Raw genomic sequence first — 27,972 nt, forward strand, 5'->3', positions numbered from 1 at the left:
CTGTGGCAGAAGCACTGGCACAACCTTAAAGACACGGACAGAACCAGCACCTACTGGTTCCAGCCAAATGTGTGGCTGACAATGTCCTGCTGTCCCTGCAGGCAGCTGAGTGTGTGCTTGTGCACTCTGCAGCAGCAGGATCAGACCAGGACCTGACCAAAATCCACCTGAAATCAACAGGAAAGACATCCTCTGACTCTGGTGGACTTTAGCTCAGGGCTGTAACAGAATTTTGTTTGAGCCCTCAGGGCTCTTTGTGTTTTTCCTTCTCAAGTTTTTTAGCTGTCTTTGCTCTATAGGGAAAAAATGTATTCAAAAGCAAGGTGTATCCCCCCAGAAGCCCTTCCTTTGCAAAACTCAGTCTGACCTTGAAACTGCTGGAATCAGTGCACAGAGGCAGAGAAAGAATTAAAATCCAAACCAAGCAGCACACAGTGGACCTGTGTGATGGGAAAGGGATGCTGTAAAAATGACATGCTAAAGTTGAGTTCATCAGCTCTCTGCCTCTTCTCCAGTGATTTCAATGCCATATTGATTTGCAGTTAATGTGGCCTTTGAACATGAAATCCTATTCCATTTGGTTCAGAGTTTACCCTAAACAATAGCTGGTTCAGATCTTACAGGCTGAGTATTAACAGTGAGACATGAACCAGGCAAAAACTGCTTCATTTCCAAGCTTCCAGCCAAACAAAGAAGTGCTTGCAACAGCAAAAAAATAAGCCGTATTTTAATTTGGTGAGTGGAAAGAGGAATTAGAGAAGTCATTGTTGTTCTGTCTCAAAAGTCAGTAAGCAGAACCTGGTTAGACTGTCCCCACACTGGAGGATTAAACTTCCATGAGGCCCTAAAAAACAGCATTGAAAGAGTTCTGCTTTTAGAGTGGTCTGAGACTAAAAAAACACTGTCCATGATTCCCCTTTCCAGTTTTATGAACATAGCTTGTTCATTTAAAGTGAGGGCTGCAGAACAGGCACCCTGCCAAAAGACAATGTGCACTGTCTCATAATTAATTTAGACCCATAGTCAGAAATTTTCACAGCTCTGGAAAAGAGCCCCATCCTGTCCCCACTTAAATCAGTTCTAGTGACTTTACTGGAAGCAGGCTGATGCCCATTATGTCTTGATAAAAGCAAGTAAAAATAACTGAAATAATACAGCTAGGGAAGGTCTATATGCTTATTCTGGGTCAGTATTTCTCATAGCAACAAACAAAACAAAATCACCCCCTTGTCACATTCCCATTAGTGACATATCATTTGCAGGGTCTGAATTTTTTGTGGATTTATGAAGGAGTTATTACATTTTTCTTCCTTTTTTTTTTTTTGGTAGTATGTAGGATAGGGTTTTTGTGTGCTGTTAGCAAACAATACTGATAGTGGCTTGAGTGGTAGTGGTGTAAGCTGACAGGACAACATGTCAGTGCAGGTTTGAGTCTATGGTTGGCTCTTAACTTGTTTTGGGACCTGTCTGGGAAACAAATCTGGGAGTTTTGTGTACGAATTCCCCATTATTTTTGTGATGAAGCTGCGTATGTATATGTGATACTAGTGCAATGAATCAGAACCACTGTGCTAAGTACATTTCCCTGGCCACAGTCAATTTGCTTTAATGTTTCTCATCCTCCGACTGGTTTTCTTCTTTTTTCTTTTTATGGTGCTCTACTTTCTGGCAGTGGCTGCCAGCTGAAATGCTGTGACTGCCTGTGTGCTCAGATCCCAGCCTGACAGGATGGCCCATCCACAACTCAGTCACCATTATCAGTTACTGACAAACAGTGCAATTCCCACCCCACCTCCCCCACAAAAGAAAACCTCTGTTTCCTTGTTTTTTAATTATGTATCTTTAGAGCATGAGGCTCAGGGGATAAACAGATTTTAAAAAAATCCTACTTCTGCCATTTGTGTTAAAATCATGAGGATAAGAAACATTCTTCTGTATTTGGCCTTATGCTTGGGTAACTGCATTTGTGCATTTTTTAATCTCTGCGTTAGAATGTTGACCCTTTTTTTATTTTTATGTATTTATTGATTTTTTTAAGAATCTCATCGGTCTTGTAAGAAACAGTAAAAAGACCCTATACTTAAGGAAGCAATCTACCTTCTGTTTTACAGACTTGTTTTTAAATAAAATATGTTTTGTTTTTGTTTTGTTTTTGTTTTTTTTGTTGTTGTGATTTTTACTTCCACCATCTCTCATATGGAAACCCCACAATATCATTAATATAAAAGTCTGCCTAGGCTACCACTTCTCTATAATATGGCTCATGTAGTCCTCAGTGGGCAAACGTCCTTGCTCCTCGGTCTCTTCCTTGGGAAGCGCTTCGTTGGAGCGGTGCAGGAGCCTCTCCTCCCGGTTCCTGATCCTCTGCTCCATCCTCTCCAGCTGCCTCTTGTACTGGTAGCGCTGCTGGAAGAGGTCCTTTGCATAGTCATAGAGCTGCATGTCCAGGTCGTTGAGCTCCTCGATCCTGCGGATGGTGTTGTTGTCCACCTCCACGCCGCCCGCCCGCGTGCTGTTGTACTGCATGAAGGGCCGGATGAACTTCAGGTTGAAAGTCCTCTCAAACAGGTACTGAGTCTTTCTCTGGAACTCTGTCAGGCCGAAAAAGGCCATATCTTTGAGGTTTTTTTTGGCGCTCTCCAGCAGGATCTGCGCTCGCTTGTTCTCTGGGATGAAGGACATGTTGTAGCAGCCCACCAGGCTCAAGTCAGCCAACATCCTCACCTGGCGGTTGTTGGCCAAGTTGTAGGGGCAGTCCATGAACTCCTGCAGTGTGCAGCCCGACCAGTCCGTGCCCTCGTAGCATGAGGGCAGCTCTTCAGGAGTGGGTGTCCTGCCATCACACATGTGCAAGGAGGTCTTCCAAGTAGCTCCTCGTTGGACGTGACGCCATTCGCTGAGGTAACGAGAAACGGGGTCTCTCAGCAGAGTGATGTAGTAAAATTTTCTACAAGGAGAAGAGAAAACAGAATAAATATTCTGCTAGTGCAGACAGCAAAAACCTGAGTAAATCAACGTGACATCATCCATCCAGCTGTATTTCTGGGTTGTTTTTATCTTGCAATATCTCATGCAAAGCCCTTTGTGCACATTAGACCCGTGTTTCTCATTTTAGCCTTGCCAAGTAGTAGCACCTTCACCAGGATGTCCATTGCCAGCAACAGACTGCAAAGTCAGAACAAATCACCAGGACTAAACCTGTTCCTTGACTTCAGAGAGCAACTGTGGCTCCTGGCACTGCCTGGACTTTCCCACCAAGCACTGGGTGCCTGCAGTGCCAGCCAGGACCTGCTCTGAAGGATAGCCCAGCAGCCTCTCTCCGTGAGCTGGGCCTATCACCTCCACTCCATGTAGATGCTGACCAGGACACCCACTGCTTGGCTGATGTGGCTGCTGAGCTGAAATATGGGAGTCTGCAGTGAGTAGCAGGATAAAACCACAGGAACATAAATGAAAAACAATAGGAAATCAGGAATGCAATATGCTTTGCAGAAAGAGAAGGCTGAGCTGACAACCAGCAATATCAGCAATAATTTATTCCCATTTCAGTCAAACTGGTATTAAATCAAACAAACTTCAGACACACTTTTGACCCGAGACTAAATAGAAGGGAAAAGCAAGACAACCAGGAAGAGCACATATAATGGCATGGGGCGTTCTTGCTGTTGTAAGTACAATGAAGTCCTCAACAATAGAAGCTGTCCCTAGAACTGAAAACATGACAGCTGTCTCTTAGCAGAGACCCTCTGGCTTCAGCCTATTCTGGGATTGACAGAGATGGCAGTCTGCAATGGCCCTTTGCACGCAGAGGGAAATGGGCTTTTCTTCCCTAACTGCCAGCAGCATGGGACTGAGGTGTCTTTGTGTTTCCAGAAGGAGGAAATGCCTCCTCTAGCTTCTAAATCTGGCATGTGCTTTCAGGGCATAGGACTGTGACACTGAGCACACATGGGAGCACCTGGCTTTGGCAGGAACACACACATGCAGCTGGGAGTGTTTCACACAAGGGTGGCGGAGGAGCCATGTCCCCATCAGAAATGCATCTTCAGAATGCTGCTAGGGCTCTCTGCCTTGCCAACACTGTTCAGGAACACGATGCCCACTGAGATGGCAGTGAACAGTTTTTGGAAGAAAATATAGTAAAAGTATTCTGTTTTGGCTAATTTTAACAGATCCCTGTTTTCCTAGCACCTTCAGTATTATTCCTCCTATTACTAACCTAAATTTCTGCAATAAGAGCAATTTAGTTTTAAAATAATACATCAGAGCCATTGCCCAGGAAGTCTCGTATTAAGTAATGTTTGCTTTCCTAATTCATTATAAACCTGCTGAAGGGCTGTTTCAAAGCAGTCAGTTTTGGTCTTTCCAACAATGGCAGGGGGAGTCCACCCCAGCTCAGATTCCTCTCCTGCCTTCTGCCTTCATAATGAGGGCTGGTACAGATATTTGTTCATTTTGGAAACCATTCCATCTCTCTTCAATAGTAAGAGTATCTCACTGTTTAGTAATACTGTCCAGTACTGTCTGTATACAGGGACAGGGAGAAAAAGGGGAGCAGATATTTTCTTTTGAAGACTTTAAAAAGCCTACCTCTTTTTCCTTCCTTTACTTTGCAGCCTGCAGTGATTCCACTACCCTGACTGAGAGGCAGCCATAATTCATACAGACTGAGCCAAGAAACCTCCAATAGACGGGATAAAATACAGCACTGGGAAGAAAAGGAGAGCAGTGATGAATGCCAGATGTTCAATGACAGACAGTGGTGCTAAACGCTATCAGCAGTTTTTGACTTGTGAACTGCAGTGGATTTTTATTTTCACTGATGTAATCCAAAAGTTGCATTTTTCACTGAACAGGTCGAAGCCATTTATTATTTTGTGGCTACAGAGGCAACTAGAAGGTTGCTTCTCCCTGATCCCTAAGATCAGGGACTCATTTATGTGTGAGGTAACCACAGACAAAGGAGGAGCTGATTCCTGTCCAAACATGCCACCTATACAAGTGCGGATAGGGAAAAAAAAGAGGAATTGGTATCTGCATTTGGCAGACAGGAGAACCACAAATATTAAATGATGTGCATAAAGTCAAATAGAAGTGGCAGAGTTGGCGTGAATCGGATACCTGCAAGGCTGAGTCCAGCTCATCTTCTCTCTGTGTCTCTGTTTAAACTTTAGGAGACTGTTAGTAAATCAGATGAATAAATATCGTGCAAAGCTTCTGGAGTCCACTGAAACAGAGGCACTGAACAGGATGTGGATTGAAAAAAGTTTAAAGAATAGGAACTTCTTTTTTCACACTGCACTCTAAGAGCTATTGCCTTTGTCAATGTAATACCCTGGTATATATTTTACCATGAGGGATCTTTCTCAAAGATTCATCTCAATGAATGAAAAGCACAGGAAATAGGTTACAATTTTAGAAATTCTCATTTGAATTCAATTTGCCCCTTTCTGGGTCTGTCACATAGAAAAGTGCTTGAAGGAAAGAGTTGCCTCATAACACAGAAATCAGATTTATCTTTGGAAACTGGAACCAGGCCCCCAGAAGTACTTAAGGAGGCTGCCCCAATGGGCATAAATAGAATAAAATAAAATTTTTAAAAAACCAAAGCAAAATGCCCCCCCCCCCCCAAAAAAGAAACCCAAACCAAACAAACAATAAGCCAAACAAACAAAACTAAACAGAGACTTTACAGCAAAAGAAGTTTTAACTGCCTAAGTTGAGATGCACCATTGACATAGTGAAAGTTATGCTCCCAAATTTGTATTTAGCTTTCTAGAAAGGTCTTGGTTTGTGAGGAGCAGATTCCCTCAGCCTTCAGGCAAGTGAACAGCACACCTTCGAAGGGACTGAGACCTCAGGAGCCACAGGGGTGAGCCACTTGGGTATTAGAGGGATGACAGTGCAAGTGTTCACTCAAGGAACTTCAGATACTGAAATTTCTGTTCGTGAAGTGTAATTTGGGATTGCCTTTAAGATCAGAGAAAAATTAGGTAACTGTAAATCATCATCCATTAGCAGTCAGCAAGCTGGGAGAACTCTGTTCCAGCATGCCTGAGAACACAGGCAACGCCACTTATTAACAGTGGCTTGGAATTCATGAGGAACCACACAACTAGTACTTTTTTGCTTTGTCATCAGAGATAAAATAAACCCATAAACCTCATGCAGGTGCGAGTGCCCTTCATTCAGCATGGTGTCCCAGACAGCCATTTAACTTTACTATTCCTAAAGGCTCCTTTCAGAAGCGCGGTCTTCTCCGAGGCCAGATGGTTCCACTCAATAGTGCCTCATAAAAAATCTCCGGTTTGGTCATGCGGGGTCGTATCTCACTGGTTTTTCGGGAGTTAACAAGTTGAGCAAGACAAATGGACAGTGGAGTTAGTGAGACTTTTCCTCCCACATGAAGCTGAGCAGAGTAGCATGACTGCTCTTGGAGCTCCCTTCTCCACACCCATGGGGCTGTGATCCCCAGGGGCACAAGGACAAGCAGAACAAAGTCACCCCTCTGCCCTTCCTTGCATTGCTGCTCCTGGCAGTCCCAACATGGAAATCCACCTGAAAATCCACCTCTGAGGCATTTGCAGAGTTCACCTCAGACCTGCAGGCAAGGTGCACAGATCCCTGGCATATTTATTAAACAGAACAGAACAAAAAGAATGGTTTTGATCAACAACCCTGTACCTGAACTGAAGTTTCAGGAAGCTCTCTCCCCCTGCCTCTGTTTCCCATGTGTGAAGGGCTGACAATGTCTCCTTTGTCAGTTTTGGAAATTCAAAACATAACATTTTTTGGAGCAGGAGCTGTCTCCTTGCAGGATTATGCAAAGCCCCTGTTTCAGCATGGATTGAGGTCAGAGGACAATGGTTAACTGCAGGCATATTTTCATGACACGGGTGTCAGAGGCGCCACTGCCCTACAGGATTCCCACCCAGACCTCTCCTTTCCAGTCTCACATAGCAGCACAAAGCAGTCTCAGTTTTGCCAACAGAGTTTTGGGGTGTTTTTTTAAGCAGGGCCATGCTGCAAATGCAGTCACTGAGCAGCCTGGGGTTAAAAATAACCCTTTGTTGCGTGGCTGAAGCTGCCATTTAGCAATATTCTGTCTTAATTCCTGTCAGCAGGTTCCTCAGCTAATGAAGGGGAAATGAAACCCTTCTTCCTCTAAAAACTCAATTCCTTCTCTTTTGCTAATAATCAGTCAAGATTATTCTGATAAAGTGACAGATTCTAAATATGATGCTACCATTTCTCTTCAGTTAATTTCCACTCTTTTTTACATGCCAATGCATCCTTCTTACTGCTGCTGGTCTCTAAATTCTGCCAAGAAATGCTCATTTGACTGTGCAATTCCCTATTATTTCCTGGGCTTAAATGCTTCCTCCCACTTGGCCATTTTTCTTTTTTTTTTTTTTTTTTTTAATTTTTATTTTTAATTTTTACAGGTTCTTTACTGAGCTTTCAGGCATTCCTCCCAGGAAAAGCAAAGTACATAACAAGTCCTTTTTGATTACTGTGGTGGCCTTCCATCAGATAAAGAACAAAATACAGCTAGCCACTTGCAATCATAAATGCTTCATCTGCCTGCCAGGAGGGGGAAGAGGAAGGAAGCTGCTAGGTCAGCTTTAGCCATATAACCCCAATCTGTCAAAGCAACATTCCCCCAGGCTACACTTTTTCTACTGCTAAAAGAAAAAAAAAATTAAAAAATCATTCTGTATCTTTGCTGAATTAACTGAGCAGGGGGGCTGCCATCTTGCGGTAATGAGAAACGCTGTGTTTTGTTTAAAGATGCAGTAATGTTAAATTTGTGGCTGATTTCAGGCATCCCTGTAAGTCAAGCCCATATATTGCACACATTCCACAAATCCCTGGTAAGAGTCCTTATTCCATTTCCACTGGCTCTCACTGTAAGTAATTTTTTTCACTGAAACCACCACTGATTTTGCCTCCCAGCAGCGAAATGCACTCGTGCCCTGCTGTTAGTCTGCAAGGATCAAGGGAAGAAGCAGCAGAGCACTCAGCACCCCCCTGCCATCACCTAAACCCTCTCTTGGCTGGAGCACCCAAGGGGATTGCCAGGTAAGGGTCATCTCCACTGGAAATGATCCTTTAGAAACAGGCCCAGCAAGGACTCACAGGTAAGTCATAAGTGAGTCATGTGTCTCTGATGATGGATGAACTGAGAATGTGGCAGATGAAAGTCCATAAAGAGTTTATTTTGCCATTATAAAGTCACACTAAATGTTACCTACAAATAGGAGGTATATGGAGAACAGTTTCCCCCTTCTGTACAGCAAATAACCTTCTGCTACAATGGGAAACTCTGGCTGACTCTCCAGCCACCTCTTACTTCAGTAAAAGCTGCCTCCTGCCTTATTTACCCAACCCATACTTATCACTTTTAAAGCCCAACCTTGCAAAGGTTCTACATATTTCCCTGTTTTCCTCTACCCTGTTTTTCCTCTTGCATAACAAGCACATTCTCAGTTAGAGCCTGGAATTTAATATATGTACAATGATTACTTCCTTTGGTAGCAAATAGCCCTAATTTTCCTCAGTCTATTTCCTCTCATCTGTTGTTCATTTAGACTCTTCCTGCATTTCACACACAATAAACTCTTCATTCCTTTAAAAGTCATAGGAACAGAAAGAAAACCCCAAACAAACAAAACAAACATCTTTTCTGTCCTCTATGTTTAAATAAATATTGCAACAAAAAACCCCAAAAGCCAAGAAGCTGAATAGCAAACCAAATCCTCCAGGTCTCAGTCTGGGTAAACACCTACAGCAGTGATTTCCTTTGCCAGGAAAGGAGGGGCTGCCAGTGCTTGCTTTGGGAGCCAGGTTTGTTTAGCATAATTGTGTTTGCTTTGCCTGATGGTCTCTGCTCTTGGGACTTGGCTGTATTAAAAGACAGGACACTTGGAAATGTAACAGCGAGCCCTCATGGGCTCTGCTCACCCTCCAGATCCTCACTCAGGGAGGATCATCCTTAGGGCTGAAATCATCCTGGGGGCTGATTTCATCATGGGCCAACTCAGAGCCAGCTCAAAACAATGCTCAGGCTGCTCCAGGAGCTTGAGGCAGATGGGAAGAGCCACACCTCTCTCTTTGCACCCATGCATTTTATAAAATGTGGGCTATTTGGGATGGTTTGCAGTCCTGGTGATGCAGCCTGTCATCACAGTGATGATCCCACTGCAGAGTGTGTTGGACCTTTGTGCACCCAACACCATGGCTGTGTGCAAGCAGAACAGAGTCTGACAGCAAGAAAGGAGACAAAAGAGCAAGCAGCAGCTCAGGCATTTCACAGGACAAACGCCCATCCCTCCATCCACTCAACACAATCTTGAACAACAGCTCCCTTCTGGTGTTCCATGCCATGCATGGGCTGGCTTTAAAACACGAGAGGCAGTCAAACACAACTGCAAGGCTTCTCCAGACTGGTGGAGAAGAGACCTGAAGAGATGAAACCCAGGAAAAGGTCAGTCTGTGTGCTTGATCCAGCCACATGCAGCACCACAGCCTCGATTTTGGGATCTGCAGGAGCAGTAATGCTGTGTGCCTGCACACAGGGTGAGGTGTCTCTGTTTAAAGCTGATTTACAATGAAAGGTAGGTCTGCAAAGCAATAGTTACAACAGTATTGTGTTCCTGTAACTTAGGTATTCCTCCTGGAATACACTGGCAAAGGCAGCAGAGCTGGAGTGGAGGCACACAGGATGTAAGTCAGCCCCAGGGGCACAGGGTTTGTTTGAGATCTGGTTTGTCACAAAGTTGGGAGGGGACATGGAGCCTTGACACCCATGCTGGGAGTGGCAGAATGATACAGGCTATTCCACCCTGATTGATATGTGTGGTAACACAAGGGAGCATTTCATGTCTGGGATCAAATGGAGCATCAGGGTAGCTACGGCTGGGCATTCATTTCTCTGAAACCATCAGAAATGGACACTTTCAGGACCACTGTCTCCATTTATCTTCATAAATGAAATGAGATGTACTTTTACCTCAGATCTCAGTGCTGTGCAGTGCTGGTACTCACTGTGTTCATACTACACTGTTACACATTCAGCCCCAGTTCAGATTTGTTAGCAATGCACAAACAGGCTCTTCCCCAGGAAGCAAGTGTGGTCCTATCCCCCTCGTGTCTTATGACTTTTTTATATCCAATTAGCAGAACAGACACAGATAATGAGTTTTAACAACATCTCTGCTTTTCATAAAAATTGCATCGCTGTGTAAGCACAAGAATTTCCTGTTGAATTGTCTCTCTGCAAACAAGTTAATCTAAAAAAAGATACATTTCATGCTATGAACCTTAGGAGTGAACCGCCAGCTCATTTTTCAAAATGACAGATATGATGAAAATTGGACAAAGGCTTGGAAAAAAACGTGGGGGTTAGGATGAGGCGAGCAAATGGGGGTGGAGAGAAAGGCATTCCAGAGCCCTCTGGAGCCTTGGACTCCTCTAGGACCCATTAAAAGCTTATGTTACTTGCCCCATTTAAAAACAAGCGCTTTCTTTTGCCATAACTTTCCTCATGTGAGGAGCAGCTTAGGAAGTGTTGACTGCTGTCTTCTACTGCAGTAAGGCACGAAAAATGACAGTAAGTTACAAATCAAATTCCTTTGATTCAGTACCTTTCCCGAGTTTTGGGAGGGTTGTTGTGATTCCTAAGTGACCTCAGCAACCCCCCCTAATCGATAGCAGGTCGGGATGCTGACAGATGGCAGAGGGAAGTTTCAGTGCCAGAGGGATTACATCAGTGCTGGCAGGGAACAGATGGCAGAAAGGTGTACTGCAACCTGTGCTTATTCTTTGCATTCCTTTGCTTCTATTACTGCCCCCGCTGTCAGCAAGGCAGGAAATTTCAGGAGGGAAAAACATGAAAGAAAAATTTTCTCTCCCTTCATTTTCTGGTTCTGTCACAGAGACTTTCAGTTACATTGATTTTGGTATTACAAAACACAGAGAATCAGTGACACATAACACCCATATTAACAATAAAATATTTGCTAGAATGGTTCTACATCCCTTTTTTTTTTTTGTTATCTTCCTCTGTGTGGCCACATTAGAACCAAGCAAGTAAAAAATCAATCCCTGAAGAGTAATGATGCATTTGCAATGAGACACTGAACTTTTAATCTCTGTGCCAGACATCAATGTCCACTGCACATGCAGCACAGGACAGTGGTTTTCACCCCACCACGAGATAAGTGGAAAGCATCTGGGGCCTCATTCCAGCTCCAGGGAATAAGTGCTGTCCCCTAACACACTGCCAGTGCAGGCTGCCAAGTCTGTGTCATTGGGGCTGAGCTGCACTGGTTCTGCACAGAAATCTCTGGAGCTTCATGCTTTGTCCTGGGAAGAGAGAGAATGCCAGGGATTTAGCCTCCCTGAGTGTCAAGTTGGATGCAATGAATAAAACAAGTGAATACTTTAACTAATAATGCATTATTTCTGCATCTGATGCCTGTACACCTCAGGATGCAGAAGAAAGAATGACCAGGATATTGCCAAACAGAAAAAAGAAAACCAGAAGCAAGTTGATCTAGAGCAAAGAAAAAGCTGAAGTAACTCTGCACCATGGAAAGGTATTTATTTGAAGCAGCTGTCAATAAAGCAGATAGGCTAGAATTTGCATTTTCTTTTGAATCGCAAGTCAGCTTCTCTTCTGTGAATCACAGAGCTCCACTGGCTGTGAGATTCAAAAAAGATTTATGGAAAATGCAACAGCATGATAGACAGGAAATATGGCTCCTTGAAGAAGATGAAATTATAATGAAACTGTAGAGGAAGATGAAGGGAGCAAGAGAAGTCAGAGGAGCAGATATTGATTGGTTGTGCAGGACAATTGAATTCTTTGGCAAAGGGAGGCAATATCTGTGTCAGGCAGCTTCAGCTGCAACACTGCACCCCTGAGCTGCTCATTGATCAATCCTGCTCCAATCAAAAACTGATGAACAGCCACTTTTATTGATCTGAGTAGGAAGACTTTGGAAATAGAATGGAGATGCAGAGGATTTTTAAACTGGGCTGACATGTCCTGAACATACAAGCAAACACTGTAACTTTCAGCCAGCCAACATCCAGAAACAAGACATTCCAGGGAAGAAAACACAAACAGCAGCAGAACCCGCCCCTGAAAGCAGGCCCAGTGCAAGGACTGGACTCCAAGGAGCTCTGCAAGCCACACAGGGCTGCCAGGAAAAGGGAGCAAGTGCTACCCTGCAAAGTAATCAGTGTGAGCTGCATCCTGCCACACACCTCACAGCATCACTAGGGGACTGCTCCTAATCCCATTCACCCAGCTCCTTCTTAACATCAGTGCTGGGGGAGGTTCCCACATGGATTTTCTTGTGAATAGTCATACCAGAGGCTTACAAAGAGCACCAAAGCTCCCTCTCCTCAATTAACTGACTCTCCCTTGCTCAGGAATAGCAGATGTTGTTAAGCAGCAAAAGATAATCCTCAAGAAAGCAGAGCTACTAATCAGTCACTTTTACATTTAAGATCACTTGAAGTTGCCACTGTCTTATACTGTTTTCCTAATTAATTGCACTGGAATGCACTTAAGTAAGCCCCAGATCAAAGAATCATATGCAGAGATTGAAATAAATCCTGTCTGTGTTGCTAATGCTCAGAAATGGATGACTTGCTAAGCATCCAAAATCCTGGGTTCCATGGCTCAAAACTACAGATAGTGTGAGATGCTTTCAAAGGAACAGATTTAAGGATGAAAAGGGAAAAGCTCCCTTCATTTGCTGGTAAAACACAATTAAACAAAGATGATTGTTCAACTAATTTAGCGTGACATTTGTGTATCCTAAGTTCCTTATTCTTCACGTTCCTATCACCAGAAATCACAGTTCGGGAGTGTCAATTTTCATTACAGCAAAACTTTATCATCATTACAGATTTTTAAAATGTGCTTTAATGAAAGGTTGAATCTTTTCAAAGTAATGATAAATAAAAATGATTGGGGCTGAACGTGTGACCAGTTGGTGCAATAAATCACTGTCTCTTGCTGCATGAGCCTCTTTCTTATGATATAGAATATCATCAAAATGCTTTGATTGATTTACAGTTTAGTAACCCAGCCATCATCATCCATAATTCTACAATAAACCACAGCACTTAATGTAGCTGTTACAGATGTTCCGAAGTTCATTCCCTGCCTTTCAGGAGGAGATACTGACACAGCAGCTGCAGACACCAAGATTAGTTGGGGAAGAAAAATTTGTCTTGGGCACAGGAAAACATCCCATTTTCCTCTAACAATACTCTGTCTTTAAAGCTGAAAGACATGCTGCCAAGCTTGATACATCCAGTTTCAATTATTAAACACCAAATATCTATATGCACACACCCACCCCCCTGCCAGCTGGCAGGAGTAACAAGCTGCCTGGCTGCTGTCTGAAACAGATCATTTCCTGGGAAATCAAGACATTACTGAAAGCTCTATGCAAAAATCCATCAAAGGGTGTGCAGTGCAATCTCAGGCCTTGCCAGCATCAAGAAGCCCAAATTCTGCAGGTGGCACTGCCTCCAGTCAGCCCAAAGGAAACAATTGCTGGGATTTTGCTCTTAAAATCATCCCCAGAGCCGGGCTGGGCAGGAGGGCTCAGCCCCACCAAGAGAGAGAAGGCTGCTCTTTATGTTCTCTGTAACCAACACCAGCCCTGCCCCACAGCACCACGGGAGACTGCACGGGCATCATTATTCATTTTTCACAAATTATTGATCTGAAAACAGTGGGTTGATTCTGGCTTTGAGCTCCTTTTGCTTGAGCCTGGAAACAATGCAGCACTAGCTGGCCTGCAATTAACACTTTGGTTAAAACTGCTTGCTAGAGAAAATGAGAATATGCAACAAGCAAAGCACAAAGTGTGGGCACTTTATCCCAAACAGCACAAGTGCTCCCTGCCAGCCTCAGCAGCCACAGCTCATTTGGAGCAGGCACACAGATAGACCCAGCAGGAGCTGTCAGAGTGATGGTCTAGCTCACAGAATCAATTTCTCTCCTAAGTGAATCACCGTGCTGAGGAAGCTAACAAAGACTGCAAAATTCATTAACTGAGCAGTGCTGGAAAGGGCTGCTCCAAATCCTCCACTGATGTGTCCTGGCCAGGCAGCATCCTGGCTCTGACAATGACCTGTCCCTGGCTCTGCCCAGAGAGGTGCAAGGAGCAGCAAAGCTATTTCTAACCACAGGAACCCTCTTTGTTTCCCCTCAGTTGCACTCACTGGAAGCACAAATCAGCCTCGTGGTTTGGGACTTCACATGGACATTTGAGGCTAAAAAACTTCAGCATCCTCAGAAACTTCTCTGCTGGGTGATGACTCAGACCTGTCCATTGTGAAGCTGAGAAAGTTATGAAATATCAAGTGGGTATTTCACAGACAGCACCCCTGTATTATTGTGAAGAAGGGATATGTTGCCCTGACAAACCTTGGGTTCTTCTAAGTATGCTTAATGAGATTCCTTGCCCTGTGGTTAGCAGGAGCATTTGCGAATACCAGAAATGCAGAAATGTTGAATGTGATTTTAAAAATCTGATTTTTGATTAAAAGATCCTTGAAAGACTTTTTAAAATGCAAATACAGGCCAACATTATTCCCTCACCTCTCATGTGAAGGACTCCAGAGGTGTTCCAGCTGGCAGAAAGGCTGCCAAATTCCTCTGCAGGTAACCCTAATTATGTGCTTAAAAGCATATGCTGCATCTCCCTAAGTGCTGCTTTCTACTTGGAAAAGCCTTTGCCCACAGAAACCCACAGAAAGTGCTCGGTGGGGCTGTGCTGCTCCTGCTGCAGCCTGGGAATGCCCCTGGGAATGCCCAGCGCAGGGGGACCAGGCTGCGCCCCGTTCCCACTAGATGGCACCTGCCTGCCATGGACTGGCTCCGGCAGGGAGGGACAGCTCCTCTTGCCAGCATCTCCTCCCTTCTGCTGGGATTTCCCGTGTCTTACACTGTAAATCCCATTTAATTGCCGGCAGTTGGTAATTGGGGCTCTTTCCCTCTCCACTGGAGGCAGTGATGCCACCCTGGAGCCCAGTGAAGTCACCGGCCGGGTACCACCCGCCCCTCTGCGGGGATGAAGCGGCACGGAGCATCCTCCCACGGCATCCTCCCAAGATATGCTCCCACGGCATCCTCCCAAGATATGCTCCCACGGCAGCCCTCTGCTCGCCCAGCCTTCCTCCCGAGGCTCTGACAGAGCCAGCCCGAGCAGGTGTTTACACTCTGTCACAGCCATTCCCTGCTGCCCCCGAGTGCCCTGTGCCTGTAGGGGATGTGGCACCAGAACACTCAGCACCGGGGTTTACCCCGGGAGGTTGGAATTCTGCACCTACGGAGCCTTTTGCTTATGTCTCTGCTTCAGGCTTGACTGAGAAACACCACCTTTAAAAGATGTACACAGGTGTTTTCTCCTTCATAAGCTTGAGTAGCATGGAAGAGTTTTGCTGGCATAGCTGTAGTCTGAGAAGTAAAAGAATTATAGCAATGCTGGCAAAAAGTTGTGGGTAGCAGTATCTCTGTGGTGGTGCGTATGGCTTATTCTGTCTGGGGAAATAGGTTAAATTATGGAGCAGAGGATCCTTGCCCATGAGAGTTCCTTCCCAAAAGGGGTTTATCAGCACAGCTCCACTGAAAGAACCACAGTTTGAGAGCAGGCATGTGCTTGGTCTCCCTGTAAAAACAATTATCATGGAGAAAAACTTTCTCGTGTTTGGTAAATTTTGAGGTAGGTGTGTGGCAATCCACATCCCTGGAGCATGCTGTACTAAATCTCTGCCCATTGGGATCTGCTGGGCTGGGGCCATTAGCTCTTTCAGATACTCTGGCAAACTGCTGAGCTTGGAGAGGCTTTCAGGCACCACCGACCTGGGGTGAATAAGAGCTGGTGATCTTGTTATATGAGGCTCCATATCCCACAGCTTTGAGCCATTCAATCCCCTGCCTGTCTCTTCACATAATAATTTATCTTCTCTTTGAATATTTTGCCAATGGGAGCTGGAAGGTAGCAGGGTCATTACAATCCGTTTCTTTCGATACTCTAGGGATCTCAGCTTGGTGTATTGCATTTTTTTTCTTCATCCTAAAGAGAGGATGTGTGCAAAACCAAGAGATCTAGAAAGCTTTCAGCATCACAGAACTGCCAGCACTGCTTCTTTTCTCTGCTCCATTTAACCTGGTGATGTTTTTTATTACCAGTTAGCTCAAACACTAGAAACACTCTCAGTCACTGGTGGGACACGAATATTGGGCTTCAAACTTCCCTTGTTAATATTTCTGAAAGCTGGGCTGATGCTTGTGCATCCTGTTATTCCAGACAGCCTGGAGACAAGTGGCAGAGCTGGCATGAAAGGTATGTATGCATCAGAGGTGAATTCCAAAGGTAAATCCCTCCCGTTCCATGCTCAGGCTTGGTGTACCTGTTACTATATGTGTGAGCTCCTTATGCCAGACACAAAAAAGGCAGGAGCAGCTGTGGAGAGGGACAGAAAATTGATAGTGAAATAATGAATACAGTAAAGATTCACAATGCTCACTCTGGGAGGAAGGTGCTCCTTCTGGAGAATTCCATGAAGGGAGGAACAGTAGTGACAGATTTGAGAATTGTTAATAAAAAAAAAAAAGGAAAAAGAAATCCAATCACATCCTCTATATTTAAAAATTAAAAGGACTACCAGATGCAATTACATTCATGATTAAAAGATCTAACAGAAGCATATTTAAATTCATTAACTTATTCCACACTTTCCTACCTCAGGAGACCAGCTGCTCCTGGAACATAGGGCAACAAAATACAAACTACATCTTGCTTGTATTTGATCAAAACCTTTTCCAAGTTCCAATGATCTGGCTGTTAACATTTCTCAGGTGATAATTAGGCTCTTGGGGCAGCAAACATTGTTTGGGAAAGAAAATGCACAGTGGAAACATAAGTAATGGAGCTTGCTGCCTGTTGAGGCATCAGTTATTCCACTGTACAAAAAAGGGCACCAAGGGCAAAATGAGGCCATTTTCAAACAGAATCTCATTTTGCCTGCGTATAGCAGCAATCAGCAGATGCTTTATCTCTGTGTAAACTGTTTACTTTAGGCTTTGCTCACTTCTTACAGCAGATGTTTTAACCAAGAGATTCCAGTCCTTGCACACTGTGGCTCACAAGCACAGCTCTCCTCTGGAAAACAGATGCTGCATGGATTTTCCATCACTGCTTGACAGACCTTTGGTAGCAGGTATCAGCTGGGGCTGAGCAGGTACTTCTCCAGATCCTGTCCTCTCAAGTCCTGGTCTCTGCTCAGGGGATGCTCCAGGGCCTCAGGATGAGGCTCAGGGCATTTTCAGAGACACTGTGAAGAGCCAGAACCTCCTCGTGGGATGATGCCTATTATCAAACCATGCACAGTGATATTCTCTCTCTGTCCCAGGAGGACACTAAATTAACAGCAGAGGCACTGACTTAACTTCCCTTCTGTTACTGCCATGGGACCCATTTCCCTCTGATGGGACAGGAAGAGGATTAATTAAAGACAACTGGGAATTTCTCTTTATTACTGCATCTGACAGGTATCCGTCCTCCTCCAGTCTCCCTCCAGGTGCTACACCTGGTTTTGGTCCCCTCCATCCTGCAAAGCTCACCTCCTCTGGATAATGACCCTTCCTTCTCAGAAGATCTTTAAATATTCCTGACAGCTGGAGCCTCTGCTGTCCTTCCTGCACAGTGCTCTGTAATCGAGCCCAGGACATCAAAGGACAAAATTGCTCTTTCAGACAAGACAGCTTTGCCTGAGTCTCAGCTGTCAGTTCAGACATTTTCAGGACCCACTTCTGGATTTTCCTCTTGGCAGTAAGTTCTGATCCATGGCAGAATCCTCTGCATTATGGAAGGGCCCACTCCCCTTCCTCTGGGACGTAGGGAGTGCTCCTGGGAAGTTGCAGAACTGCTGAAGAGCTGCAATTCAAATTGAAACCAGCAGATTTAGACTCCAGCCTTTGCTGTCATGTGAAAGTCAGTTCCTCACTGTCTGTAAACACACCTGCAGTGCCCAGCATCTTCCCACCTGGCCAAGGCAGTCCTGATCATGTGCACAGGTGCAGGAACACTTTCCTGCTGTCTGTGTCTCTTCATTCCAATAAAGGATGTGGCTGCACCAGCACTGCAATCTCCCTCTCAACTTTAGTCCTCCTTTGCCACTGAAGGACTGGAGAGGTCTATTTTGTTTTGCTTCAAAAGCCAACAGAAGGCAGCTTACCTGTCTTGAAAAAAGTTTGGAACCCAAGGATGATTCAGGTTTCAAAATCAGAGCTTCAGAATGTTCCCCTTTTGAACACTAGCCTGGGAATACCTCACAGGGGAGAGCTCCTGAGGGGCTGGGGAAAGACTATCCTCCAAGGCTGATCCCATCCCTCTGGTGAGCAAGCACACAGGGACAGGACTGATCAAACAAAGTTTAACTGAACCAAAACCAAGAAAATAGTAAAGAAAAAAAAATTAGAAAAGCATGGGAAATTGCAGACACTCAAACTCAGCTTTAAATTCCAAAACTGTTTCTAGTAATTCTACTCCAGGCATGTGATTCTGGATGTGTTTCTATCTCTTAAGTCTCATATCTTTGTTCTGACTCAGAGGAACTCCATTTTTTCTTGTTATTTATGGGAACATGCATCATATATATTGCACTGTGTTTCATATGCAAAAGAAGATTCCCCTTATTGCTGTATTTTTGGGACAAGTCTTCATACTGCTCCCAAAGTCCAAAAAGTACAGGCTCAAGTCCATTAAAATGTGAGATTACTTTCCTGAATAGGAACCTGGAATTCAACCAGGAGCTGAAGTTACTTATAGCAAAACTTCAACATATTTCATGCAATACCCGTGCTGTGCATGTAACCTTGAAAATAATGATATTTTATTTTGTGAGGAGTTTACATGAAATCATGAGTTTTTTCTCCTCTTCCTAGAACATTGAGTCTCAGAGAAAATGGAGATTGTTTCTATAAAAGAGCGAAGTGCCCCTCATCACCATGAACACACAGAAGTTTACAGATGAGGCCTCTGATGGTACTGACAGAAATTGGGTTCAACGTCACATAACCAGCACTGTGTCCTAACCTCATCATCAAGAAACCTCTAAAAGCTGCTGGGAGCCTTGAGACAGGGAACTCAAGATGATGGATGGCAGATTTATGAATCACATTCCAATTTTTTTTAACCCAAAGAATCCTTAATACCTTTTTCTACCCTTTCCCCTCACAAGAATGTTACCAGTTATCCTTGACAACTGATAGCTCCATATAAACTTTCATCTATCCCCAGTGAATACATGGAATTTCTTTAACCACAAACTCTCATCTGTCTAAGCTTTTAGGAGTAACAAATATTTTGGGAGAAAAAGCTCAGAATGATCCAGATGACAGGATAGGGAGGATAAGGAAGGAAGACAAGCAGAGAGGAGGTTGAGATTAATTGTGATTACATTTGTTAAGTTTAAATTTGATTAGATTTGTTAGATTAAATTTGTAAAATTACTTAAGACATATTAGCCTCGAGTACAGCGGGTCAATCTGGTGGTAAAACAAAGGGCTTCTCTTTTGAAGAGGGGAAATTAAAAATGTCTGTAATTTAATACAGACATATTAATATGTCTAAAATATTAATATTATGCATATTAATATGTCCATATTAAAATATAGACATTTTCTCTTTTAACACTGGTTTGTGCAGGAGGGGACAGGTGAGGTTCCAAATTACATGACTGGTTCTTTTTGGGGTGAATATTTGGGTGGGGTTAGCTACATTTATCATCATCCAAAAGCTTTATTTTTAAAAATGTATTTATTATCATCTGACCTTTTTCTTTCTGTGGATAAGGTTTTCATAGGTCTTAAAAGCTGCATTGATTCCAAGGTGAGAAAGTGTGATGATGAATTTTCCAAATGATCACCACGAAGAGAGGTGAATTACAAACACCCCCAGCCTTGTTGCAGGCTGAAAGCTGAACATCTCAGGGCTGGATTGTCACTTTTAATTGACTGAACAAGCCCATAACTCTGACAGAGAACTCCTGTCATTAGCAGTGTTTTTCTGGGCACCAGTGCTGACCTCTGTGTTCCTTCCTGTGCTTGGCCTCCTGCACTCAGCTCAAGCTTTTCCAGCCACCATAGGTTTGCAGAAATCTTTTTCCCTGACTTAAGTCACAGCTAGTCTGTTCATTCCTCTGCCAAGTTTTCATTCCATCAGGGCACAATCTAAAGCTCACTGAACTCAGAGGAAAGATCTGCACAGGCTCTCAGGGATTTTGGATCATACTTCACCTGCCTGTCTGCCAAAGGCTTTCCTTGAAGACAAAGCAAATGCTGTGTGGGAGTACTCCTAGGAAAGAGTGACAACTGCTAGGGGAGGACAAACATGGGGGAGCAGCAATGACAAGGGCAGAGTAAAAATGAAACCCAGGAAAATCTGTGGAAGAGGGGCAGACAAAAATGATTTCACCACTACACATTACAACAATTGATCCTATAATTGTACCATTCGATCCTGCATTTTATGCCCAAGCCCTTATTTAGAAGAATAATCTCTAGGTAAAGTAGGAACTTGGATCTCCATGTTGTTTTAGTGCCTTTCTCAGAAAGGGCCAGCTAGGACCCCAGAAGGATCCACCTTCCTGCACAAAGGGCAGAAATGTTTAACTGAGTGTGAGAAATGGATTTGTAAAGAATTCTTAAAACCTGACAGAAAGATCACACACTCTTGTATATGTGTATGTAAACACTGAAATCAGGTGTGCTGCTTTAGGAAGGCTATGGAATAAAAATATTGTTGAGAGAGAGATTGAATTAGAAATAAGCTTCAACAAGTTTTAAAATATGGTCTTGTAAAAAGACTAGATATTTTAGAGAATTAGAAATGTTGTGAAAGATGCATTGTAATAGGACTACGTGGGGAAAAATGTAGGTGATTTGTGTTAGAAATAATATTGTGTGGCAACAGCTAATAGGCTGAAAAATATTTAGAAGGTATTGTAACCAGGAGATAGGTTGAAATAGGCTGAAAGTAGTTGAACAGGTTGAAAACTAACAACTGTGGACCCTTCCCAGTCCATGTTCAAGGAAATCTTCTGAAAATCAGCAGGAGCTACGTTGTCTTCTATATCCCCCCCAGTTCCCTTAGGCTGTGTCTAAGGGCTCAGCAGATGTAAGGGACCAGCAGAAGCAGGAACTCCAGTCCAGGTGGGATAACCAGTTTGTTCAGAGGTGCCCCAGCCACCCTGGGCTGTGTTTTCAGTGGGTTGGAGGAGACCTGTGGGCTGCTCAGGCAGTACCAGTTAGCGGGACAAAGGGATCAGAGTATAAGGAATTGGCACAAAACACACATATCTCATCCCCTGGACAGAAGCAGCACCAAACATCCTTTGGAAGGACAATTTGAGGGGAAAAAAGATTGTCAAGCCTTGTTTAGGGAGCCAAACACTGTTTTCTCCCCAGAATGATGTCTTATTTGCCATTATCACAATGTCAACCTTTGTGCCCAGTTTGTCACCTGGGACTCTGCTGATCTCATTGCCTTTGGCAGAAGCACTGGGGTCTCCCAGCTGTTCAGCAGCACCAAGAATACCAAGTTTTTCCCTTGCTAACTCACTAAAAAGCTAGAAGGTAGAAAATAAAAGCCTTAGCAGAAACTTCTCTCAGTTCAGTCTGTGCTCTCCCATGCAAACACCTGTCAGTCCATTCTTATGGCATTTACTGGCTGGGATTCCCACCTGTCCACATGCACATGCAAAGTGGGTTCAACACTGTTTGTGGCTGATGGTTATAAAGGGCAAAAAAAAAAAAAATCCATGAATTGCCAGAGTCAGCCCCCTGGAAAACCACTGGACTGGTTGAAAAATTCCAGCACATTAAGCTGACCTCATTCTGCTTAACTCCAAGTTCTCTGGCAGGGGAGCCCAGGATACTTCCAAGAAGCCCAGAATCCAATCATTCACTCCAGGAACTACAGGAAAGCTGTGGGAGGATTCCTCTGCCAAAGCTCCTTCCCTCCAACAGCCATACCTCTGTTCCTCAGCGAGCACTCTCCATTTCTGTTAGTTGTGGCCCAGTTCTGCTCTATTTTAGGACTTCAGAAGCTGTTAAAAACTAATATCCACTCTCTGCCTCCTTCTAGAAACTCATTTATCACTCTGCCTCCTGCACAGCTACACTTCTCTGTCTCTTAGCTGGCAATTTCTCTCCTATGGTATGAATTTTGGATGACCCTATGGGCTTGTAAGCACCTGGGTGCATTGGACCAGACTGCAAACTGGCAGGGAAAGATTTAACTGGGACTGCCAGGCAGGGTGGAATTGTGCTAATTAGAAGGAAAAGGGATAGTAAATATCTACAAACAAAAATGCAGAGATCCTCAAGCAGAAGCCCCCCCACCTGCAGCAGTAGCTGAGCTCCCTGTGATCCCTGACCCTTTAAACCGAGTTTAAAATGCAGGAATTTTGTGATAAATTCACTCAGAGTATTCACTGTCATGTCTGCTGACTTGCAGATGCATCTCATGATAAGTATTTTTAAAGATAAGGAAATGCTAACTACAAGTATGATGTGGAACTAAGAACAGGAGCCTGGAAGGGGAGTTTAGTACAGGACTAAAGGAAAAGTTAGTACGGGACTAAAGGAAGCTTTTCAAAACCATGGGACTAATGAGACTAGGTTATTTCTGCATGTCAGCTGAAGTGACTGAGCTCTTCTATAAACAGCTCAACCAAAAAATACCTTTTTACCTGTGCGCATGAGCATCAGAAGGAACTCAGAGAGCCTCTTCCAGGGCAACTGCTTCCTCAGGTTGGATCCAGGGAAGAAAACTGATCTCCCTCCAAATCTAACAGGGGCTTTTTCTCACCACCAGCACAAGTCTTCATGCCCTGATAACCCAGCGGCTCAAACTGTCACTGAAACAATTGCTCAGGGCACTGTCCTTTGGTATGGAACAGTGGTATGCCTGAAACTCAGTCATCACCAGCCTGCTCTGCCCCCAAGCACTAAGGCAAGGAATGTGTGGCACAGGCCCAGAAAGGGCTAGAGGAGCTCCTGAATGCCTCTGAACCCAAGTCTGCCTTCTGCCAGTAGAAACTGGCACTAGTACAAAGCCTGGCTTAGGTTTATAGGCTCCTGTGGGTCAATAAAGCACCAGGGGATCAATGGCAGTGTGCAGAGAAACCAACTCCAGCTCCCTCAAACCACCACAACACCGACTCCAGGACAGAACAGGGCTCCCCTCTGCTGGGGTGGCAATTCAGGGATCTGCTCTGCTGTGAATCCCTGCCTCAGCACCAGTGAGAGCCACAGGGAGCAGCGCCAGCCTGGTCTCTGCACCTGGAAGGGCACTGCAGGGTAAAATACCCTACAGCCCACCATGGCATGATGGAGAACACACTGGTCACACCACAGACAGCTCCATTCATTGATTGCTTTCAGGCAATCAATATTCCTTATGCTTTTTTTTTTTTTCACATTCTCACATACAAAAAGCAAACAAAGACAATTTTTCCCTGCTTCTCATCTAATTACTGAAATTTTCCTTGCAGCTCACTAACTTTGTTCTCTCTCAGGTATGAACACTCCCTGAAGCAGGTTTCCAGCAGAAAATTAGACAAGCTAAATTACTGGAAGTTTACCAAAGGAAAAGGAAATAAAGACCTCAAACACCTTCTAGACTTTTCACTCCCTCAAATCAGTAGCTTGTTTATCCAAATAATAATAAAGCAGGCAGAAGGATGTAATTAGTGTCAAGCACAATTCTTTCCTGTTACTTTGAGGTACTAAAATCAAAACCAGAAATCCTGACCTTGAAACAACATACACGCAAGAACACAAGAAAACTTTTGTATGTGTGATTTTCTAATTTAGGAATGTCCATGTGCTATGTGAGCTGCTCAGCAAATTGGGCCAGGAAATACATTAACTGAAAGCTAATTTAGGGCAGACCTATTTTACCTCATGTTTGAAACCGTTCCACAAGGTTATTTCTCTGAAACAAGGCAGAACATTTGGGAGAGGAGGATGAGTGAAACAAGGAGAAGAGAGAAGGGAGGAGATTTGCATTGTGGGATTTTGGCTAAAATGGAAAGGAAGCTATTTCTGGTGAAGTGGACTCTCCCACACACATGGTTAATGGATAAATTGTGTAAGAAAAATGTCTCCATCCCAAGGCAGACCCAATTATGTTCTGCATTAACTGAAACATATGGGAACATTTCAGTATAAACAAAACCTGCACTGTATGAGCTTTTTTCTATGAGCTTTCCAGTTCATTTAACCCTTGATACGGTGCACATTAGGAACAGCCTTAGATTACTGGTGTAACGCTCTAGTAAGTATTTTTTGGCTCAGATAATGCAGCAGTATCTCCCAGCCTTTACAGTGATAAACTGAGGGCCTGCTTGGGGGTTGCAATCCCCTTCTTTGTGCCAATTTTGCAGCTGAAGGAGGTGGTGGTACAGAGAGACCACCAGGTTGAACAAAAGGCAATTTTTTGAATAGAAAGATGGCAACACCATAAAACCATCTATGAGCAAAATGTTACTCACACCAGCTTGGTCTCCCAAATTACTTGTCTGCTTTTTGAAACGTTGCCACTGTGTAATTCCTAGATTTTCCTTCCCTTTCCTCTTCCTGTTGGGATTCCAGAAGCACTTTCTGCGGGTTACAAGAGTGAACAGCAGGAGTTGTGGTGAATCAAGAGGACTCACACCTGTGCTGAAGATCCTGCACCTCTGGGGTTCCAGCCCACTGAGTCATTTATTTGCCTTTTCATCTCCTTGCCTTCCTTGCCAAGACTGCCCTGCTGAAATGATCAGCTGCGCCATCACTTTTTTCATCAGGTAAATGAGGAGCTATCAAAATTTAGACAATTTTCTTATGTTAACTAGCCTACTTATACTTCAGTGCTTATGTTTACTCTGTCAACTAGTTTACTTTTTTCTTTGAGAGCTCACTGACATGAAATCAGTAAATGCATGTCCAATTTCTCATATCCTCCTGACTGCTAAACCCAACAAACACCAGCAGCTTGGGTAGAACTCCAATGAAAAGCTTTGGGTTTATATTTTCATAAAATGTATGTGGCAGGGAAGGAAACTCACCACTCAAAGCAAAAGTCCTTCTGCCATGGAAAACCAGGGGAGAAAGCTCTTCAATATCAAGTGACACACTGATTTTCATTTTCTGACCAAATCACTGTGAAAGCAGGAACCTGTCCATCGCACTGTCATTCACAGAAAGTAAAAACCACAAAAGATTACTGCAATTTTGACTTCTGAATATAGGGGCCATTGGGTTCCTAAGACTTTGCTTTTCCTTGAATTCAGCATGTATTCTTGAAATCATCTTATTTCAATTGAACAACTGCCAGCAGTGCTCAGCCTAGTACAAACCAGTGAGTTTTCTGCAATTTTCAGCCCACGTTTGTCCAGCTTCATCTGTCTTTAATGTATTAGTCCACTGCCAGCCTGCTGTTCTCTTTCCAGACTGCCAATGAAAGGCCCTTTAGACTCTGGGTTGAACCAAACAAATTGTGCTCTCTAAGCTTCTTCTGGAGGCCTGGTTTCCAGTCTTTTTCTTTCACATAATTTCCCAAGGAATCCTCTCCTGTTTATTTCCTGCCTTCTCCAGCTGTGGGTACCAGAGCTGAAGAGGGTGAGTGAATGCTACACTCAGAGCTGCAGGGGATGCAGTCACAATTCCTGGTGGACACTTGTTGTGTACCTATAGTACCTCTCAAGAGGTGGCCCCAGATCCCACTAATATCCCCCTTGGCCCCCTTCAGATGCTGTTAGGATAAGTGTCATGCTGCTGCTTGGGTATAAAAAAAGTGCTCATAAACTGATCCCATCTCAGCAAACAGGTTGACCTTCTCAAAAAGAGTACAAATGAAGCAACCATAATGATGGAAATACTGACAGGGATATTCTGGACAAATTTCACATTCTGCTACTCAGAGAAACAAAGACCTGAAATTGCTCAGGGCTGAAAATGAGATGTTGCAGCATTTGGCTTCTGGATCAGGAATTCTAATCAGATGGAGGAGGGTAATGAATAAAACCTCATTATCATCTAGCAGCCACGAATGTGTGTCAGGAACTAGATGAATACTGGACTTTGCTGACTAGCAGTGGCAGCTCCTAATTTAGCAGGAGCTATGTTTGTGAGAAGGTCTGGAAAAATGAGCCAAAATTCTGAAACCAATCATTCCTTGGGTACAAAATTCCGGCAAGATGGCAAGTGTGGGGCAGCAACTTTATTTTTAGGTCACTTGTTTATAAACCAGACTAGAAAAAAACAGTACAGGGAAGGAGTTAATGCTTAGTTGTCTGGGTTCAAATCATTTACTCTCCAGTCCAGAGGGCAAACGCTTAGTGTGGAGGCCACAATCAGCCTTTCCCCAAAACCCATGGAGGGGTAGATGTGCCCAGCTGGCACACTGAGTCACCTGGGAAGTACCTTCTGAGGAAACCTGGGCCACAGCTCCTGCTGCCGCTCCAAGTCAGGGAGCTCAGTAGCCCACAGGCATTTGCAAAGATCAGCTTTGATGGTTTTAATTTGGCTGGCTGGGAGGAGGGAAGGTCAGCGTGCAGCTGTCCCCCAAGCTACAGTCTCATAAAGATAATTGCACTCTCACTTTTAGAGAGGACTTTCACTCCATAAACAAATGCTTTTTTCCAAAGCTCTGTGACACAAATGAGTGTGCCCATTGTCCCTCCAAGTGTGGACTGCTCCCGCAGTGCTGTGACACAGGCCAAGCCTCCCCGCCCTGTTTCACTGCCTGAGAGGTTTTCACTTTTCACTCTTTTCTCCTAAATGCATTCTCCTCTTTGGCTATTTTTTATTTTCTATATGAAGTGCAAGCCCAGTAGTATCGAAGAAGATGACAACTGTCAGACCTAGAGTGTTCAAGTCAATGAAAATGCTGATGAAATTATTTTCCTTGTCCCTGATCTCCACTGCTGTCAGTTGTGATGCTTTTCACACAGTTTGATTTCACTTTCAGATGTCTCATCTTGGCTAAGGCAGGCTCTTTGGGCTCAGAGTCACACCCAGACACCTCAAACCCCTGCATGCCAAAGCAGACTGCTGCTATGGAGAAGCCTTGTGGGCTTCCACACAGAATTCCCCAACTCCCGCAGATACCCTCTGCACAGGGACAGGTTTGGGAAGAGGAGCAGAACTTTTTCTAGGTACCAAAAATGTTGTAAGAATATTCTCATAACCTTTTCTCTATACTCATTAGTTAAACTTCCCTTGATTACCTCCTCCACTCTGTCTGGAGCGTGGGGTAAATCACAGACACAAAATCACACAGAGTTCTGCACGAGCAAGCATTTCCACCACAAGTACGGCTCACTCCCTAAGTAACTGGGGATATTAAGAAGTTAAATCCTTCAAACTTCTGTTGCAAGCAGCAGCACTTGACATGGTAACCCCAGACTGGAATAATCCTGGACTCCGATCTAGTCAGCATCCTTGTCTAATAACTGCCTCAGGCTGTCAGGCTGCAAACCTTGGAAAATAAAGCAGCATCACAGTACCAAAAAAAAAAAAATCTTACTTGTGTCATTCCTGGCTGAGAACCTGCTCACCTTGAGCTGCGAGGTCAAACAGGCAGGGCTGAAGAGCTGGGGGTATGGACAGGCAGGTCAGCAACCGACAAAGCAGGGTGCAGTTTGTCTCTGAATGAAAACAATTCCTGCTCTCTTGTTTCAGGGTGTCACACCTGCCCTGTGAGCTGTGCTCCCCTGCTCAGTGAGCTCGGCTCTGCTGGAGGTGGGAGTCTGGCTCTGCTAGCATTCACATCTACAGCCTGGTTCTGAGGAAAATGTGGAGGATTCTTTTCTGGGGTATGCACAGCAAGTCCTTGCATGGTGACATTTGGGAATGGGGTAAGGAAAGGTTGTTCTCTGCAGGTC

The 27,972-nt window shown here is 44.1% G+C and overlaps 1 protein-coding gene across 1 annotated transcript in view; it reads right to left on the minus strand.

The window, feature by feature from the left end:
- Positions 1-1,301: 1,301 nt before the first annotated feature.
- Positions 1,302-27,972, minus strand: part of HS6ST1 (heparan sulfate 6-O-sulfotransferase 1) — a 192,527-nt gene continuing 165,856 nt past the window's right edge. Inside the window, exon 2 of the mRNA XM_058811961.1 lies at positions 1,302-2,947. Within this exon, the coding sequence (XP_058667944.1) occupies positions 2,239-2,947 (709 nt within the window). The 3' untranslated portion in view covers positions 1,302-2,238. The remainder of the gene's footprint in view (positions 2,948-27,972) is intronic.

Source organism: Ammospiza caudacuta, chromosome 11 (genome assembly GCF_027887145.1).
Source record: "Ammospiza caudacuta isolate bAmmCau1 chromosome 11, bAmmCau1.pri, whole genome shotgun sequence".
NCBI classification, from domain to species: Eukaryota; Metazoa; Chordata; class Aves; order Passeriformes; family Passerellidae; genus Ammospiza; species Ammospiza caudacuta.